Here is a 19,073-nt window from a genome sequence, read left to right as displayed (position 1 = left end):
CCTTAGGTAACATTGGCCTTGCTATAATGTTCCCGAAGGCGTTGTGGAAACACAATGTACATACGAACTTCAAGTAAACATAGGCATAGATTATAACTTCTATACATCTTTGGCAACTTTGGCTTCTGTTATTGTAGTATACTTCGTTCATCTACACTCTACAAATGCCTTCCATTTCTGCCAGACGTACGATAGAACGAAATATAAGTGAAAAATCGCTATATATATGCAAAATTACACACAAAGACGATTTTGTCAAACTAAGTTATGCAGACGACACAGTAGGGATGACGTCATCATTTAAAAACCTCTATATCTTCGTTATTTGTAAAAATAATGGGTTGAAACTTCTGGAGAGCATGTACGATATGTTTCTCTATACAGAGAGACAATAAAACGATTTTTGAATTTTTCAAGTTGGTATGCCAAAATACCAACCCGGACGGTCCCCTTAAAGGAATAACTTTTTCCTGCCTGCTGGATCTATCCTCGCTCATGCGAAGCTACGATCGTCCCTGCCCTAGTCGGAGGAAGACCTCCAACTTGGAGCATGGCTCGGACTTTTAGTCCTTTAAGAGATCTTCTCAAGACCCTTTTACGACAGGCCTCGGATTGTATTCCGCCTTGGGTCTTCTGCTCACTCTGGCCACGGCCAGTGTGTAAGCAATCTTCTTGGTCTCTTACTACTCCCCCCTTTCTAAGGAAGAGGGGAAGACAACATTCAGGCTCGCTCCTGAGTTGTTGGCTAGACTCAGAATCTGAGGGTCCCAACCCTTCGGTCCGATTCATTCAAGATTTCGAGTCTCCATTCTGTGTGTGATGTCCCAAGACCTTCTCTTTCTTGCCAGTAAGGAATCGAGAGGTTAGCGCTGGGAACAGCTGCAGTTTGGCCTCAGTTGCAGCCGATTTGGGAACACAAGGAGGACATGGGGGGAGAGTCACCAGTATACCTCTTCAGCCTGGACTCGAGTACAATCATTTCGACCTGTCTTCAGACCCTCCTCCGTCACGTCGCCCTACAGCACGATGTTGGATACATCGCAACGTCCTCGCCGTCGAGTAATACTACTCTGTGACGCAGGTGCTACAAGCTGGAGTCTGGAAGCGTCTGATGACCTTCGCAGCCCGCTTCCTGCAGGGCGTGACCCACAGGAGTCTCGATACGTTTTCTATCGCTCTGTGGTGGCTACACAACAGCTGGTCTAACCTCAGGCTCCTTTTTGGACAGGTAGCAGAAGGTTGAGGGCATTGTTATCAGGTTTTAGTCTGCATGAACAAAAGAAGTATGTCTGGCCCTTACTTCTTTCTTCATCATCCCCTCTACGGGGAAGCAGCATCCTGGTCTCTGCATAGCTGACCTCGAACCTCTGCAGGTAAACCATGCTTCCTTGTGTTCCGAGTATTGAGTCAATACTGTCGCGTCCCCCATACCCTGACGAGGTGGTATTGGGAACGTCCTAACCCAGAGTTCCTTCTGGAACTCCAGGTCAACTGCCTAAGACGGGTCACACTTCTTCCTTCACACACAAGCTTACGTAGGCCACATGGTTCCTTGCGGAGCAAGGAACTTGTGAGGTGCAGGGACTCCTTTTCTCGAGTGCGACTCACTCGGATTCTGAGTCCCCGGGTAAAGCCAAAGCCAGTATGGCTGGGGACTTTCCACCCTTCCTAAGGGATAAGTCACCCTTTGTAAATAGCGTGGTTTGTATTTCGGTTACGGAACAAATGACAAATTCGAAGATAATTTGTATTTTTCCTAACCATACAAACCTTAGCTATTTACACATATTTGCCCGCCAGCCCTGTCCCCCAAGACAAGTCCTACCTCTAAGTGAAAGTGAGTATTCACGTGTGTGTGAGGGGGAGGGGTAGCTAGCTACCACTCCCCTACCCCCCCGCTAACTAGCGCGGGGGTAATACACCCTCGTTAAATTCTAATGGCTCGCCATTTCAGCTACGCTAAAAGTAATAACCCTTTGTAAATAGCTAAGGTTTGTATGGTTAGGAAAAATACAAATTATCTTCGAATTTGTCATTTTCGGGGCTCCTCGTGGTCTGGTGCCCTGGGTCAGTTCTCCGTAGAATATTTTCTTTGGGAGCCTAGATGGATCCATCCTATGCATGTGTCCTATCCAGCGGAGGCGGTGGTGGATGATGGTGGCCTCCACGCTGGTCAGCGAGGCACGTTCTAAGACTTCAATGTTGGTGGTGTGGCTCTCCCAGGGGATTTTCAAGATCTGCCTCAGTTTCATTTGTTGGAAGCGTTCTAGGTTTTTAATATCGTCCATGTTTCACATGCATACAGGAGCGTGGAGAGGACTACTGCCCTGAACACCATTATTTTGGTGGTCATTGTCAGAGCGTGGTTGTTAAATACGCGGCAGTTGAGTCGGCCAAAGGCGGAGTGGGCTGCCCTGATCCTGTTCTCCACGTCCTTTTTGCTTGTGGGAGCTGATGTTAGGATGCTCCCTAGGTAGGAGAACTGGTCCACCTGTTCTAACGGTTGGTCATTCACTGTGGTATTGAAGTTGGGGAGCATCAGTCCTGGTGGATGTTGGACGAGGGTCTTGGTTTTGTCTGAGTTGACTTGCATCCCAAAACGTTCATAGGCAGAGTTGTATGCCTCAGCTAACGACTGCAGGTCCTCTGCCGTCTGACCTGGGGTGGCATTGTCGTCAGCATACTGCAGTTCTCGCACTGCTCACATGGTGGTCTTGGTTCTGGCGCAGAGTCTAGCGAAGTTGAAAGCGCCTCCATCCATGCGGAAACGTAGGTTGACTGAGGGTGTGTCTGGGGGAATCTCGTTGAGCGTTGCTGCGGTGTATAGCGAGAAGCACGTCGGGGCCAGAACACAGACCTGCTTCAGGCCGCCGTTGATGTGGAATGGTTCTGAAAGAGAGTTCTGGTGGCAGACTCTCCCAACCATTCCGTCATGGAGGGCACGCACCAGCTTGACAAAATCGGGTGGGCAGCCATATCTTTTGAGGACAGCCCACATGGCAGGTCGAGGTACTTTGTCGAAGGCCTTTTTCAAATCCCAGAAGATGAACATTATGGGCTGTTGTTGTTCGAGGCTCTTCTCTTGTAGTTGTCGCGCACAGAAGATCATGTCTATGGTCCCGCGGGAAGGTCGAAAGCCACACTGGGACTCTGGCAGGACGTCTTCTGCGAGAATAAGGAGGCGGGCAAGGAGAATCCGAGCTAAAATTTTACTCGCGATACTTAGTAGTGATATTCCCCGGTAGTTGTTACAGTTTTCCCTGTCTCCCTTCTTGAAGATGGTAGTGATGTTTGCATCGCGGAAGTCACTGGGGGGGTCTTGGTCTCCCATATTTTCAGTATAAGGGGCATCAAATGGTTCCTCAAGCCGGGGCCACCGTAAGTGAGGAGCTCCAACGGGATGTTGTCTGGCCCTGGGGCTTTGCCGGGCTTCATGCGCTGCAGGGCCTTGTTGAAGTCATGGATGGAGGGTGGTAGTGCCATCCAGTGATGGACGGGATGCTGCGGGGTCATTCGCAGGAGATCGTCTGGGGTGTCTGCTTGGTCATTGAGGAGGTTCTCAAAGTGAGACCTCCACCTGGCCAGGATGCCCTCGCTGTCGGTGATGGTCGTGGCCCCATCCGCGTCCTTCAGGCTGCCCACTGATGACCGTGTGGGACCGAATATTTCCTTTGTTGCTGCATAGAATCTGCGCAGGTCACGTCGGTCAACAAAACTCTGTATTTCTGCAGCTTTTCTTTGCCACCAGATGTTCTGGGCTTCACGGATACCTCTCTGGCAACCAGCTTCAGCCACCTTGTGAGCACATTTGTTAGCTGCTGTTGGTTGGTTTTCCAAAGTCAGGCGTGCTTGTCGTTTGGTTTCAATGAGAAGAGAGATGGTAGCATCATTCTTATCAAACCAATCCTGCCGTTTCTTGGTGGTGTAGCCTAGTGTTTCCTCCGCGGCACGGGCCATGGCGTTTCTGAGGGTGGTCCAGTGGTGCTCAACAGTGGCCTGACCCACAGGGTCTGCGAGGTATTGTTTGCAGGCCTCCTTGTAGTTCTGTGCCACCTGTGGGTTGCGGAGCTTACTACAATCAAAGCGTTGGTGTGGTACGCTGTCAGGTGCCCTTCTGGGTGGTCGTAGGGTCGTCACGGAGAGTCGGGAGATGAGGAGTCTGTGGTCCGTCCAGCAGTCGTCCGCTCCGGGCATGGATCGGGTGATGCGGACGTCTCCTCGATCTCTGGCTCTGGTCAGGACGTAGTCCAAGTTGTGCCAGTGTTTAGACCGTGGGTGTCTCCATGTGGTCTTTTGTCGCTTTGGTAACTGGAAGATGGTGTTGGTTACCACAAGTTGGTGTTCTGCACACAGACCCAGTAGGAGTTGGCCATTGGCGTTGCAATTTCCAATGCCATGGCGGCCGATAATTCCCTCCCACAGGCGATGGTCTTTGCCTACTCGGGCATTAAAGTCGCCAAGCACAACGAGCTTGTCATTGGCGGGCGCTGCCTGGATGGTGCGGTCGAACTGGGTGTAGAAGGCAGCTTTGTCATCATCGGTTGAGGTCATAGTCGGGGCGTAGACAGAGATCAGGGTGAGATGTCTGTCCCGCGTGATGGGGATGCGGACAGTCATCAGGCGCTCACTGATGGCCTTGGGAGCTAGGTTGTGCTGCTGCACTAGCTGGGAACGGATGGCGAAGCCGACACCGTGGATGCGAGGCTCCTCTAGGGCCTTGCCTTTCCAGAAGATGGTGTAGCCTGTTCCAGCTTCCCTGATGTTGCCCTCTTCTGATAGTCTGGTCTCGCTAAGAGCCGCCACATCAACATTGAAGCGGGCTAGCTCCTTGCAGACGAGGGCTGTACGTCGTTCCGGGCGGTTGGTGTTCGTCACGTCTTGGAGGGTGTGGATGTTCCACGCACCTAAGGTTAATATTTTTTTCTTGTTATTTCGACCGCATTAGTGGGATGTCCGCCAGCCGCGGTGAGCTGACCAGACGGGTTTGCCGTGTCCGATGTTTACCCCACCTTTTCTAGGGGCCTCCCCATGTGGGGTGGGCTGCGGTGTCCTCAATAGGCCAGCCCAGTCACGGGTCCAGCTGCCGAACTCTGGTGTCACGGCACCGTCACCAGAGAGCGACTAAATCTTAGACTCGCCGCCTGAGTGCAGTCGTGGGCTAAGGGCTTCCAGCTATCCAGGCCTGCCCCCTTCACCCACGGTGTTGTCGCCTCAGGACTTGCTGGTGGTGATGATGATGATGATGGTGAGAAAGAGATGAAGAAGGGTGGAGGAAACGACAGAATGCCAGTAGCTGGGTATATTGTTTTGGGTGGTCGTGGCTTTGCAACGGCCACGCACACACACTTGGCCCACATCATTTTCACCGCGGCTCAAGACATATGAGACAGGCGGCTTCTCCGATGTTGGTTGCATCGGGCTGCCGGGTTCTTGTTATGTCAAGGCCCGCCTTGTTGCCTGCCCGACAGGCATTGCCCTCTTCCGCCGGAGCTGGGAAGCTCCGCCGTTGGGGTCTTGTTTGGTTTGATTTTGGAGTTTTCCTTCTCCTAGCCTTTGCCTATCTTAAAATAAAGGAGAAGGCCTATAGGGGTCCAGTCTTGGTCTGGTCTCTCAGAACTGGCCTTAGCGGTATGGTTGAGCCTGCCAGGGTGGATAAACTACCCCACCGCCATTGCCCAGCCCATCATTGGGACATTCAAGCCCCTCTACTGCAGCAAAGTGCTGGACTATCAGAGGGGTACCTTATTTAGCTAACAATAGTTAACCAAAGGCAGATTATTACAATACAGATGCTCAATTTAATATGAGCTTTTTCTTATCTTACTTATGATTAAACATGGGTCAGCTTGTTACACCCTTTTACATCACAGAAATTCAGTTTTACCATCAAAGTAAGCCATCACTTACTATACTGATGACTAGGCATAGCACCAGGCTTTTATGCTACAAACTCTTACACTAAAGTTTTCTGTTTCAACCTGTGATCAGGTTAGCCCAGTCAATTTTATATTAAGAAACTGAAGAAATTTTATATTTTTAGTGCATTCTTGTTAGAGATTAAGTGTATTTTCCTTTAGAAATTATGGTTTTATGTTAGATTTCCACATTTTAATTAATATTTTGAAACTCTTGTTTCATTATTGGTGGATTAGAGCAGGTGAACAGCCTTATGTTGTGGTTTTCAATTTAATTATTATGACCTAAAAACCTTATAAAAACGTTTTTCTTTCTTTGCAGCTTCTTGAGAGAAAGTCGTAAAGAAGAGAGCATTTCGAAAGTTGACAGCAAAAATATGGAAAGGATGCAAAAGGAAGGAAAAGACTTTGCTTGCAAAGTATTTCACACAATAGGAGAGTCCACCGGAGAAACTCTTACTTTGGAGCAGTTGAAAGACGAAGTACAGAAGAAGAAAGAATCCAAGGTATTTGATCTTAAAATGTTTTGTCTCTTTGCATGAATTTATGATGTCTATGATAGTGTAGTTATTTTGCTAAATTTTAGTTCTTTATAAGCCACAAATGTTACTGTAATAGCACATTAGTTACCCAACCCTAGATTTTGTTATTATTTGATATTTAATTTTAGATTACTGTACAGAATTTTACTGCTGATTTTGAACATGAATACTTTTTTAGCAAGTCTTTTCAGAAATCTAGCTCTGTTTTTAATTTCTTTAACCTATTCTAATTAACTGGTACCCCAGAGCATCTTATTTGGAATACAGTAGAGTATTTTTCAATCTTTATAGGTTTGTTAAAATTTTGAAGCTTAATGGGAGCCTGTAAGGGAATTTTGGTAGTTAGGAAAAAATCAATCAGTCTTTTATTTTTTGCTAAAACCCTTTTTTCTTATTTTACATTTAAATATAAGTGTTTTAGAACACTTAGGCCTAGATGTAGTTGGTATTTTTATTTAAAATAGTTACTTAATTGAACTGGAATTTCAGGTGGCAGCATTGCAAGAGCAACAGTCAAGAAAAAGGCGAAAGATTCTCAAAAAGGCTGTTCTTAACAATGGCGGAAAAGACAAGAAGATTACAGTTTACTCTGTACCAGAAAAATCTGGGGATACTGTTACCAAGTCCCCATTGGATGATAATGTATATGTTGAAACTGGTTTAACTGGCCTTGGTGATGATAATTCTTGTTGGCTTACTCATACTGATGAAAATGGATGCGTAATGTTAATTCCTTGGGATGTTTCACTTATTGGGGAAAACGATGAGGGAGAGGAAGAAGATGAAGAAGGGGAATGGAGACAAGATCTTCAAGTGGATAAGATTGTTAAAATAGCCAGTAATTCTGGCAACCTTCCAGTCAGCACTTCTAAATCAGATGGGATTAGTATAGAAAAGTATGAAGAGGATTGTGTTGTGGACGGCCTAGATTCAGCATTTGAAATTAATGATGCTATAAAAAGGACCAAAAAATCTAAAAATGAAGTCAGAAATGATATTTTTGAAGTTGGAGATCTATGTGAAATTGTAAATAATGTCAGTCCTTTAGATGGGGATGTAACAGATAGCACTCCAAGAACAGAAAACCTTTCCCAAGATAAGAAAGAACACAAACCTTACCCTAAAACCTTGCAGGTTTTTACAGCAGGCACATCCATAAACAATTCAGGTCCCAGTGTTTCAAACTTTGTCCTTCCTGAACGTTACTTAGTGGACGAAGATGGTCAAGTATTACAATTGACTGGGAATGTTATGGGCACTAATCTGTTTGAACTGCAAATGGGTGGAGTTGTGAATACCTCGGAATCACCTGAGGTCACCATCAATAAACTCACAGACAGTGTTTATTCACTGACCAGTCAGTCAGATATTGAGAAAGAGGAGACTTTTGTCATTACCACACGAGACAAAAGTGAGGAAACTGATATAAAAAGGTTAAATAAATTTAATAATAAGCAATTAAATTCTGATGTAAATCTGTTACCTGTTGAAGTTAATGAAGTTGAAGGAGATCAGCAGTCCGCTTTAGTATTGATAGTTGATGCAAATGAAGTTGAAAAATAGGAAAAGTAAATTGGTTTGATAAAAGCAAGTCAGAAAAACCTCAGGATTCCAATATACCAAACAAATATCTGTATTTTATGAATCATTTGGTTTGAAATGCTATAGTTTTATATCTATAAATACCTTATAGGTACAAATAACAATTTAACTGTAAATTTATTATAATAATCTTATTTTTCTCAAAGAATGGCTATTTGTGTATAAGCTAATGCCAGCTCATTATAGATCATGCCTCTTATTTAGCCACTTAGTAAAAATTACAAATCTATGATATGCAAAAAAGCTCATTATACATCATACCTATTATTTATCCATTTAGTAGAAATTACAATACTATAATTGCAAAAAAAATTCACTTTTATATTCTTTCAAATTAAAATATTTATTGACTATTAGAAAGAATTGAATTATAAAACGACTAATTATATCAGTGATGATATGAGGCTGCTTAGCAAGATTTAGGTTGTCTAGGTGGTTATTGGGAAGGTTAATTCTTGTTGCAGTGAATCTTCGATCCTATTAACAACAGTATGGTCTATGACTGAATGCTGTATTTTTTTTTAGGGTAAATTGAAAAAATCATGAGCCCAAACAAATCCGTTTGTATTATACATGTGGAAAACATTATACAAAATCTTCACACTTTACAGAAAGTTGATATGAGAGGTATTTATTATCTAAAGTGCAATTAAGACTCTTCGGAATAGTAATTTATGATTTACTTTGAAATTTATTTAATGTTAATTATTAAGCTAGATTTCCCATTTGCATTCATTTTGAAGTTTTCCTCTAGCAAAAAGGCTAAAGAATTTTCCATCTGTCTCAGATTTTTCAGTCTTGAAACTCATGAATGCACAAGTTGAATGTATATTACTTAAACTCCTTCAAGGACATTGTAAAGCAATCTTGTAATTTTGGTATTTTTGTGTAATTGAGATTTTAAGTTTATTCTTTTCAACCTTATGGCTTCAGGAAACAAAAATGGATGTATTTCTTATGGTTTGTTTGTTACAATAGAATGTGAATTGTCTGCATATAATTTTTCTAGTCTTCTGTTGCAAGTAATTACATGCATAATTTTTCTCTGTGAGATCTTAACATTATAGTTATTTGGGGATCTTGCCATCCTGATGTATTATGTATTTTAAGTGAGATATCAATTTCAGAATTGTGATATGATTTTTTCTTAGATTGTGTATTTGATATTTATTTGAACATAGTTGCTGTGTATATGAAAAAATTCTTTTGAAATCTTTTCATGCTCAAATGTCAAACCTTTTAATACTGAAAAAACAAAATATTTTTTTCTACTGTTGCAATAGAATTGTTAGAGTTTTCAGTCTTTTTACCTGCAAAATTGTTGTACATATTTGGTCTTTTTAAACACGTTAAGATGAATATAAAACTATAAAACTCCACCTATGATGATGTTAACTGTAAATATATATTTTTTATATTACTTGATGTTTGATACCTTAAAATTGTTTAATCTGTTTTAGCATTGCCCTAAATACGATCATTGTTTTTCCATGGTGTTATGACTATGAAATCTTATGAGTTAGAAAGATTACTATTTTGTATGAATCAAAGTCCATATTCTCTACAATATAATTCTTTAGTTAAAATTTGAGTAGTGAATTGCCTATTGTTTTATTTTTTTAAGTTGAAGGAAGACTAGGGTTTCTTCCCCTGCGACTTCAGCAGGAGAAGGGTCAGGTAGGGTACAGCCGTCTTCCCCTACCCAAAGTAAGGGGCGAGGTAAGTCCAGGGAGAACAGGCAGTTGGCTCCGCTTTCCCAAGAGAGGGAAAGTTCAGGCGCCCGTAAGTGAGTGTAGTGGGGGTCCGGGGGACGTGGCTCTCTCTCATAGGGGCCACGTCTCGTCGGGGGACCCCATGTGGTCTAATAGTGTCCTTTTTTCTTCGTCAGGTTCCTGGGTGGAAGTTCCAGGGGCATCAGCGACGGAGGGCGGCGTCGGCAGAGAGGAGTCCCCGCAAGAAGATCCATTGGCTTGGGATGTACCGAGGACTCCGATGAGGTCCCCACTGGACATGGAGGAAGGCCTGGGCGAGGCCTTCCCCGGTTTGGCGGGCCCGTTGGGATGGTTGCCGCCGAAGACTTCGCTACAGGAGTCTCCCCATTCCTTCTACGTCAGGGGTACGGCGTAGCCCCAAGAAAACGCAGTCACATGCTAGGTCCCGATACGGGGGTAAGTCTTACTCGTCAGGACGTGACTCTTCGGATTCGTCAAGCAGTGAACGGAGGAGACGACAGAGGAGGAAACCAGATCGGTCGGTGCGGAGGAACTCCCCTTTGCGGTCTCCCACAAGATCTCGGGACAGGGTGAGTCCCAGTTCCCCTCCTCCCAAAAGCAGGAGACCAGCCTCCCCGGTAGGGACATGGAAACGAGATCGGTCTGTGCGGAGGAACTCCCCTTCGCGGTCTCCCACAGGATCTCAGGACAGGATGAGTCCCCGTTCCCCTACACCCAAAAGCAGGAGACCAGTCTCTCCGAAAGGGACGTGGGTGTTTGTCCCAGGGAACAACTTTAAAGACTTTTCCAGGTCTATTAGTTCGACACCTGAGCGGGCAGGAGACGGTCCCCCTAGAAGGGCCTCCACGTGCCGCGCCAGGGAATCACCAGATGAGCGGAGGGCTACATCTTGCAGGCCTAAGACCCGTCCTGGAGACGCTTATTCCGCCCAGTGGAGGGGGCCGTCGTCTAGGCCGGGCAGCCTCGACAGGTCCCCCATCGAGAACCCAGAAGGGGAAGGACACCTCCGTCGAACTATCTCACGGAGGACACCGTTTCACCGAAAAAGGCCTCGAAGAGGAGAGAGACGGTGGACGTCGAAGGTAAAGGGAACCGAGATCACGATTCGCCCCATCGGTCGGAAGGAGGGGAGGGCGAGTCGTCTGTGACGGAGGACTCCGCGTACAGGAGAGTCCTTGCCTTAATTAGGGGTTATAACAACCTTATAGAACCCGCCACTCAAAAGGAAGAACCCTGGACTTCAGGCCTGAACAAGTTCATAGCCGTCCCCGCCCAGAAAAAGTCCTCTCTCTCCCTTCCCGAGGCCAGTAACGTGGGGATTGGAAGGACTCACATCGATAAGGTCATATCCCGCAATAGCGACTCCTGCAGGGGTCACAGCTCAGCAAAGCTCCTACAGGGTTTGAAGTCGCAAACGAAATACTACTCTTTGGACAATAGGCCGACCGGTGCTTGCAAGACCGAGGAAACCCTAGACATCCTGTGCCAGGGCATCTCCGACGGGAGGGCATCGGCAGCATCTACCTTCTTCTCCCCTTCCGAGTCGGCAATGATGGAGGAGATGTCTAAGGACTTGGTTAATGTGGCCTCCTGGCTGGATTGGTGGGCCACCACCCTAGTAGGCACCCAGATTCCTACAGACTCCATGGAGCCTGCAAAACGGGAGGCTCTGAATGAGTTGCTGGGGTCAGGTAGCCGCGCCCTTAAATTCCTGACCTTTCAGTCTTTGTCTCTCTCCGCAAACTGGATTCTCCGGAGAAGAGACGCCCTAGTCAAGAACCTTCCCATTAAGATTCCCGACAGGGAAGCGAAAGCCTTGAAGACCTGCTCCGTCTGGGGGGAACAGCTTATTCCTACGAAGAAGGCGGAAGAGGTCGTGGAGAAGTTGGCCAAAAAGAGGGAGCTACCTGCCCTGAAGCCACAGAAGGCGCGCCGCCCCGTCTTCAGGAGGCCAGTGACAGAAGCACCCATGGCCGCGCGTACCGCACCAACTCAAGGAAGGAGGGAACCCTCGTCAGGACAGTGGCCTTCCTCTGTGGTTCCCCCCCGAAGAGGTTCATCTTCTAACCCCCCAACGTATAGGTCTTCTTTCTACTCCTCCAGGAGGGGGCGAGCAGGCCGTTCCTCCCGTAGGAGATAAGATGGGAGGCCCCCCTCCCCTGCCCAAGCCTCAGGTAGGGGGATGCCTCAGACTCACTTGGCAAGCATGGAAGCTCCACGGAGCAGATCCGTGGACAGTAACAGTACTAAAAGAGGGCTACAGGATCCCCTTCATGGAAGAGACACCCCCTCTGGTTCCAGCAACACAGGCGGACTGGTTGGTGCCCAAGGACCTGGCGAAGAGGGCAGCGTTGGACGAAGAAGTCACGACGTTGCTGCAGAAGGGAGCCTTAGAAACAGTGACATTCCCGGGTCCGGGGTTCTACAGCCGCCTGTTCCTAGTGGAAAAAGCGACAGGAGGGTGGAGACCTGTAATGACCTGTCAGCCCTCAACAGGTTTCTCAGGAAAGTAACCTTCAAAATGGACACTCCAAGAACGGTCATGGCATCCTTGAGAGAGGGCGACTTTATGATTTCTATAGACCTCAAGGACGCCTACTTCCAAGTGCCCATTCATCCGTCGAGCAGGAAGTTTCTCCGGGTCAAGTGGGGTGCCCAGGTGTTACAATTCAAGGCCCTGTGCTTCGGTCTTTCAACAGCCCCCCAGGTATTCACGAGGGTCTTTACGACGGTCTCCATATGGGCCCACGAACGGGGCATTCGACTCATCAGATACCTGGACGACTGGTCACTCCTTTCATCCTCAAAGGAAGACTTGAAACAACAGGGCGAAGATCTTCTTCAATTGTGCAAGACCCTGGGCATCGTGGTCAACTTGGAGAAATCGCAGCTAACCCCATCCAACAGGAGGACGTACCTGGGAATGGTCCTGGATTCATTACAGGTCAAGGCATTCCCAGCCACGGAAAGGCTGGACAACCTGGATCGAGTGCTCCTTTCCTTCCTTCTGGGTCGCCCCAGAAGAGCGAAGGATTGGCAAAGGCTGGTAGGGCACCTGGTGTCCCTAGAGAAACTGGTACCTCACGGGAGACAGAACCTAAGGGTGGTTCAATGGAACTTAAAAGAACACTGGAACCAGAAAAGTTCCCCGGACATTGTGGTGCCTCTCCTTCAGGAGTCCAGGAAGGCCTTGGAATGGTGGCAGGATCGGTCGAACACCCTAAGGGGGATGCCACTGTCTTCCCAACCTCCGGAGGTCCTTCTCTTCACGGACGCATCAAAGGACGGGTGGGGAGCCCATCTCCGGGAAAAGACAGCAAAGGGGGCGTGGTCAGAGAGGGAGAAATCCCTACTCATAAATATCCTGGAAATGAGAGCGGTCCAAGAAGCCTGCAACCACTTCGAGGAGGACATGAGAGGGCATTCGGTGGCCCTAATGTCAGACAATGCAACGGTGGTGGCTTACGTGAAGAAGGAGGGGGGACTGAGATCAAAGGAGTTGTGCGAACTAGCCCTTCAAATCCTGAAATGGGCGGAACAGAAGGACGTCATCCTGACGGCAAGGTTCATTCCGGGGAAGAACAACGTCCTAGCAGACGGCCTCAGCAGAGTGGGGCAAGTGGTAGCGACAGAATGGTCCCTACACCCACAAGTGGCAAGCTACATTACACAGATGTGGGGATCCCCGGTAATGGATCTGTTTGCAACAAGGTTGAACGCTCAACTCCCCGTATTTTGTTCTCCCGTCCCAGATCCGAAGGCGGCAATGGAAGACGCCTTTCAGCACAAGTGGGACGGTCTGGACGTGTACGCTTTCCCCCCCTTCTCCCTGATAAGGCAGGTCCTCAACAGAGTAAGGGCAGCAACCAACCTAAGGATTAATTTGGTAGCGCCTTGGTGGCCGGAGAGAGAATGGTTCGCGGACCTAAGGAACCTCACCGTCCTACCTCCTTGGCCTCTACCCGACAGGTCAGACCTATTAAAACAGCCACACTTTCAGCGGTTTCACAGAAACCCGCAAGCCCTTCGTCTTCACGCCTGGAGATTATCCAGCGGCTCCTGAAGAAGCAAGGGTACTCCGGCAAGACAGCCAGGAGGATGTCGCTGTACCTGAGGAAATCATCCACAGCCGTCTACCAGTCTAAGTGGGCGGTATTCGTAAAGTGGTGCAGGGACAAGAAGATAGAGCCCTTGGAAGCGTCAGTGCCCGTGATAGCCGACTTCATGGTTCATCTCAGGGACAAGTTAGCCATGTCAGTCCCAGCGATCAAGGGAGTTCGGGCGGCCCTGGGTCAAGTCTTTCTTCTCAAGGGCATAGATCTCGGCTCCTCCAGGCATATCTCCATGCTTATCAGAGCGTTCGAACAATCATGCCCCCTTCCGCCCCTAGAATCCCGAGTTGGGACTTAGCGTGAGTCCTAGATATGTTACGGAAACCACCATTCGAGCCCTTAAAGGACATTGATGACAAGAATCTCACGCTCAAGGCGGTCTTCTTGCTAGCATTAGCCTCAGCTAAGAGGGTGGGCGAGCTACACGGACTGTCATTCGAGGTGGAACACACTAGGGGATGGAAGGAAGTAACCTTTAAGTTTGTCACATCCTTCGTCGCCAAGACTAAGAACCCCTCGGTGTGGGATCCGAGGTTTGAGAGCTTTTCTATTCCGGCAATCCCGAATAAAGGAAACCCGGAGGACCTAAAATTATGCCCGGTCAGGATTATTAGGAAATACCTTAAGAGAACGGCAAACCTCCGCCCGTCTATCAAGAATCTCTTCTTCTCATGGGGAAAAACAAAGAAAAACATATCCAAAAATACGGTTTCGTTCTGGCTCAGGAAAGTGATCACGCAAGCCTACTTAAAACAAGGTCTTCCTACACCGGGGAAACCCAGGGCTCACGATGTTCGGGGCATTAGCACCTCTCTAACGTTCGAAAAGAACATGTCAGTAGCGCAGGTTCTTCGAGCGGGAACTTGGTCCAACCAGTCGACCTTCACTGCACATTATCTCAAGTACTGTACGAGAAAGTCCCTAGACGGGTTTTCTATCGGGCCGGTCATCTCAGCCCTTCATTCGGTTTGACGGCTCAATCGCGAAACATAAAGTATCTAGACACAAGGAGCAGAGTTCTATTTTCCCCCCTTTTCTAACTTTCTCGTACCGTCAGTCGTCATCAAGAAATATCGCTCATTACACAAGACGGAAATTCGCCATATCAAGCACAACGAAGATATTGCAGAAGGGTAAGTGTTATATCATACTTAATGAGTCTCTTACGTAGTTTTCCCTACTGTCCATCGGGGTCAGGGGTTAAGGGCACTCCCTCCTCCTAAGGTGTAAGTCTCATAGAAAGTGTTTCAAGGTAAGTCTCTGTGTCGGAACAAATCACAAATTTTAAGTAATTTGTATTTTTCCTAACAATACTTACTGAGAAACACTTTCGAGTTAGGGCCCCCCCAACCGTCCCCGCAGTGCCCCACTGACCTCGTGGTATTGTTCCTTACATAAAACTTACTGGCGATGGCTTCTCAAAGACGCGCGACCTTCATCGGGCAATGCCCCCAGGTCATGTTATCTCCCGTTATTCAGGACAGTATAGAACATGGAAGTAGGGGGAAACTACGTAAAACTCTGGTCGTCGGAGAGGAGTTACCAGTAATCTCCTTGAAAGTGTTTCTCGGTAAGTATTGTTAGGAAAAATACAAATTACTTAAAATTTGTGATATAAAGTACATTAAAATATGAGGAATCTACAAGAGATTCCCATTCTAGTGATGGTAGATGAGACTTTGTGAATGTAGAAGTTGAAGAGAAAGATTGGTTAAATTAACTAAATCTTAATACAACACCATGAAATATATTCATGTATTTTATTGGTTTCTCTAGCCATATGTATTGACTAAAGACAAAATTGCCTATCATATAGCAAAGGCAAAAAGTTATAGATTATTCAAGTTTGAAAAACTAATACTTTTCTGTTATATTTCATCATAATCCAAGAACTTGTTTTTATGTTTACTGACCCAACCATTTATATTCTAACAGCAAAAATGGCTTGCACTTAGTTGTTTTTCCCACCTAATTTAGAAATTCACCCAAACCAGATAAATTTCAGGATATTGTGGTAGGATGTAAATACACAAACCTTACACCCTTGAATCGACTAATATATATTGCTTAAAACTAGATACATTCATTAAATACCAATTCTGTCTTATAACCTAAAATATAAAATACCTGGGAAATAAATATGTATGAGTGTGGACATGCATCTTTTCCATTGGACACACCCAACCTAGGTCTTACTATCTTTTGAAAATTCATTACCAGTACTGTACAAACTTACAGGGAAACATACATGTGGTCTCGTTATCTGACCACAACTCACCCTACATATAAATCCCAATCCTTATCATCTATACTCATTCACAAAATTTCAGTCAATGTTCTACCGTCATTTAAGCCAAACCATTCACACTTGCCATCTACAGTCTAATAAACAAGTTCACTAACCCATTCTCATAACATCTGCTCAAACTCTCATCCAATAAATTCAGAACCATTTTCACCTAACATTCTTGTAAGCTTACACACACATCATCACTTGGTTACAGTACTCATTCTCGCTACTGTGTCGCTCCTTTAATTCTTAATACTGTAGGCACAGAATACAGTACGTAAATGTACTCATATGTTCTACCATTACAATTATTCCTACATGCCCTCTCTCAGTCACAGGCAATGAAACGCAATCAGTCTCAAACATCTTAAAAGGTTTGTTCAAACGTAATCTAAAGACAGGTGGACTCGCATCCACTCACTGATACTTCGCTTTCTGGCTAAATCCCTACAAAATTACTTAACACAGGCATAAACAATCTCTCTTGCATGCACTCCCACAATTTATTCTTCCTCATATGCCCATACCTACTGTATCTTTACTAACATACCCATATGATACTTACAGCCGTATGCATCAGAAATATAGGAACACATACAGTATATTTATCCACTTTATGCAAAAAATAAGCTATGTATATTCTTACACACAAATTGTTTAGCCACCTTATTTTACACAGCTAGTTCATCAGCCATTCTTTTATCATGAACCATTTGGAATACATTCATGTAACCTTTTAATTTACAAGCATTCATCTTTAATTTCTTTCCCATCTTTAGTCAACAAATAATTTTCACTCGGTAACATCAATCCTTCCAGCAAACTTAGCCATAAATATGCTATTATCCTCAATCACTATTACTTTACAGCTAGTCTTCATAAGCAAATCATTACCAATATCAACTTACATCATTCAATCTTAAAACTATTAATTCCAACCAAAAAACAACAAGCCATTTCATTCTCACTCATTGCAATAAAATTCTGTTAAACTTCCATACTCCCTAGTTTTACTTTCATTTCACTTTCAACCACACTTCCCAAACTAGCAATCTTCTTCTTTAGATTGTCCAGAGCTTCTCTCCGGACTGGGGCTTTTAACAATCTTCCTTAACCTATTACATTAATTTTCACTGAAGTACATTGTCTTTTCACTTCACAATTATATCTCTCAATTTTCTTAGTATATGACTCATTCACTAATGACACTTGCATACCCATATCATTCAGATTTCAAAATTCATTTTCATATATGCCATGATTCTCCCTAGTACACCATATATACAGACATTTACCTTCCTATCAACTATGTCCTTTACCTCACAAGCATTATTCACTGTCTTCTATACCCTCATGCCTTAGATTTGACTCACTCAAACAGTTATTCTTACTTAAGTTGCAACATTGCCCAATACAATGGGCTCTCAAAATATGCTCCTTTTCATTCTTATGTACCCTATATTCCATCATAACTACAAATGCACAGATACATAATAAAACATACTTACAGTAATACCTCAGTACGTTTTACTTGTAAATTGCCTAATTCATTCCAAGTCCAATGAAGCCACTACAATAAATCTTATAACAAAGTTATAGCCACAATGAAATAGAGCCAAATTTGAATCGTTCAATATACCTAATGTAACCATTAGAACTTGTAAATGAAGTAGTTATTAGAACATGATGCAATAATAAATGAAAAATAATGATACTGTACAAACATGTGGAACCTTACCTTTTGAGTGAGGCGATGTCCGAAAGCGAAAGTGATGGCAGAGGAGGAGGACAAACGGCAGAAAACATTAAAAAGTTGCAGAAAATATGAACACTTTCCGAAACACATTAACAAATGGCAGAAAATATTAGCACTTAACTTTACGAAACAAATTAACAAATGGCAGAAAACAATAACACTTAACTTTGCAAAAAACTTGGGATAAATTTCTTTTTTCTTTTGCCTTTTTTTAATTTTTTATTTTCTTTTTTTAGTTTAACTTTTGTACTTCTCTGAATTTCATAAATTTCTTTTTCACTTCCACTTTTTTTGTTTTTTGGGATTACTTTAACCTTCACCTTGTCCTAATAATGGCCTCTTTATAAAATAGTGATCCAGGGAAGATTGTGTCTGAGTGCTTTTTAAAATGTTTCTGAAAAGACTCGGGCAAACTTCATTAAACTGCACAAGCAGATGACCTGTGAGAACCTTTTCGTGTTATTTCTTTTCTATGAAATCTGCCACTTTATAACATGATGCTAGCATCTCCTTAGTTTCTGCCGTTGTCGTAGTCATATCTGTGTCCTCCTCACTGCCATGGAACTGCTCCTGAATGACGTTCGGTTGCATGGCCTCCAACTCCTTCAGGTCATCTGTCGTAAGCTCCTCTTGGTGCTCCTCCAGCAGCTCATTAATGTCATCCTCATCGACGACCGGCCTCATGGACCTCCTGTGTGAAACGATTTCTTCAACCTAAGGTTGTGGAACAGGTTCGGGATTGTCAATGGTTTTGGCTTCAGCTAGGCCTTTATCGAATCCCTTGAAGTCTCGTGCGGAGACGGCATCAGGCCGCAGCTTCTTCTGTGAAGAGTTCAAGGCGTGCCTCGAACCCTCCTGTCAAGCTTGATTGGTAAGTCTGAGGCATATCACAATATCGAAATGCTCCTTATAATATTCACGCAGGGTGAGATTTGTGCTATCTATGACTTGGAAACATCTCTGTATAGAGTTTCTTGAAGTTTGAAATTACTTGCTCGTCTATGAGCTGGTGGAGGGGCGTGGTGTTAGGTGGAAGGTAGAAAACCTTGATAAGGAATATTTCAGACAATATGTTCCTCAAGGCCATTAGGTTAAGCAGGGGCGCTGTCCAACATCAGCAGGC

General features: G+C 45.0%; 1 protein-coding gene across 2 annotated transcripts in view; it reads left to right on the top strand.

Moving 5' to 3' along the window:
- Positions 1-9,479, top strand: part of LOC137653610 (protein suppressor of hairy wing-like) — an 89,872-nt gene extending 80,393 nt beyond the window's left edge. For both annotated transcript variants that reach the window (XM_068387159.1, XM_068387158.1), the window contains 2 exons: positions 6,238-6,421; positions 6,947-9,479. In XM_068387159.1, the coding sequence (XP_068243260.1) occupies positions 6,238-6,421; positions 6,947-8,020 (1,258 nt within the window). In that variant the 3' untranslated portion in view covers positions 8,021-9,479. The remainder of the gene's footprint in view (positions 1-6,237; positions 6,422-6,946) is intronic.
- The last annotated feature ends 9,594 nt before the right edge of the window (positions 9,480-19,073 follow it).

The sequence above is a fragment of the Palaemon carinicauda genome, chromosome 14 (genome assembly GCF_036898095.1).
Source record: "Palaemon carinicauda isolate YSFRI2023 chromosome 14, ASM3689809v2, whole genome shotgun sequence".
Lineage (NCBI taxonomy): Eukaryota > Metazoa > Arthropoda > Malacostraca > Decapoda > Palaemonidae > Palaemon > Palaemon carinicauda.
The sequence above is the reverse complement of the archived record's forward strand: the minus strand, read 5'-3'. Positions and strand labels throughout refer to the sequence as shown.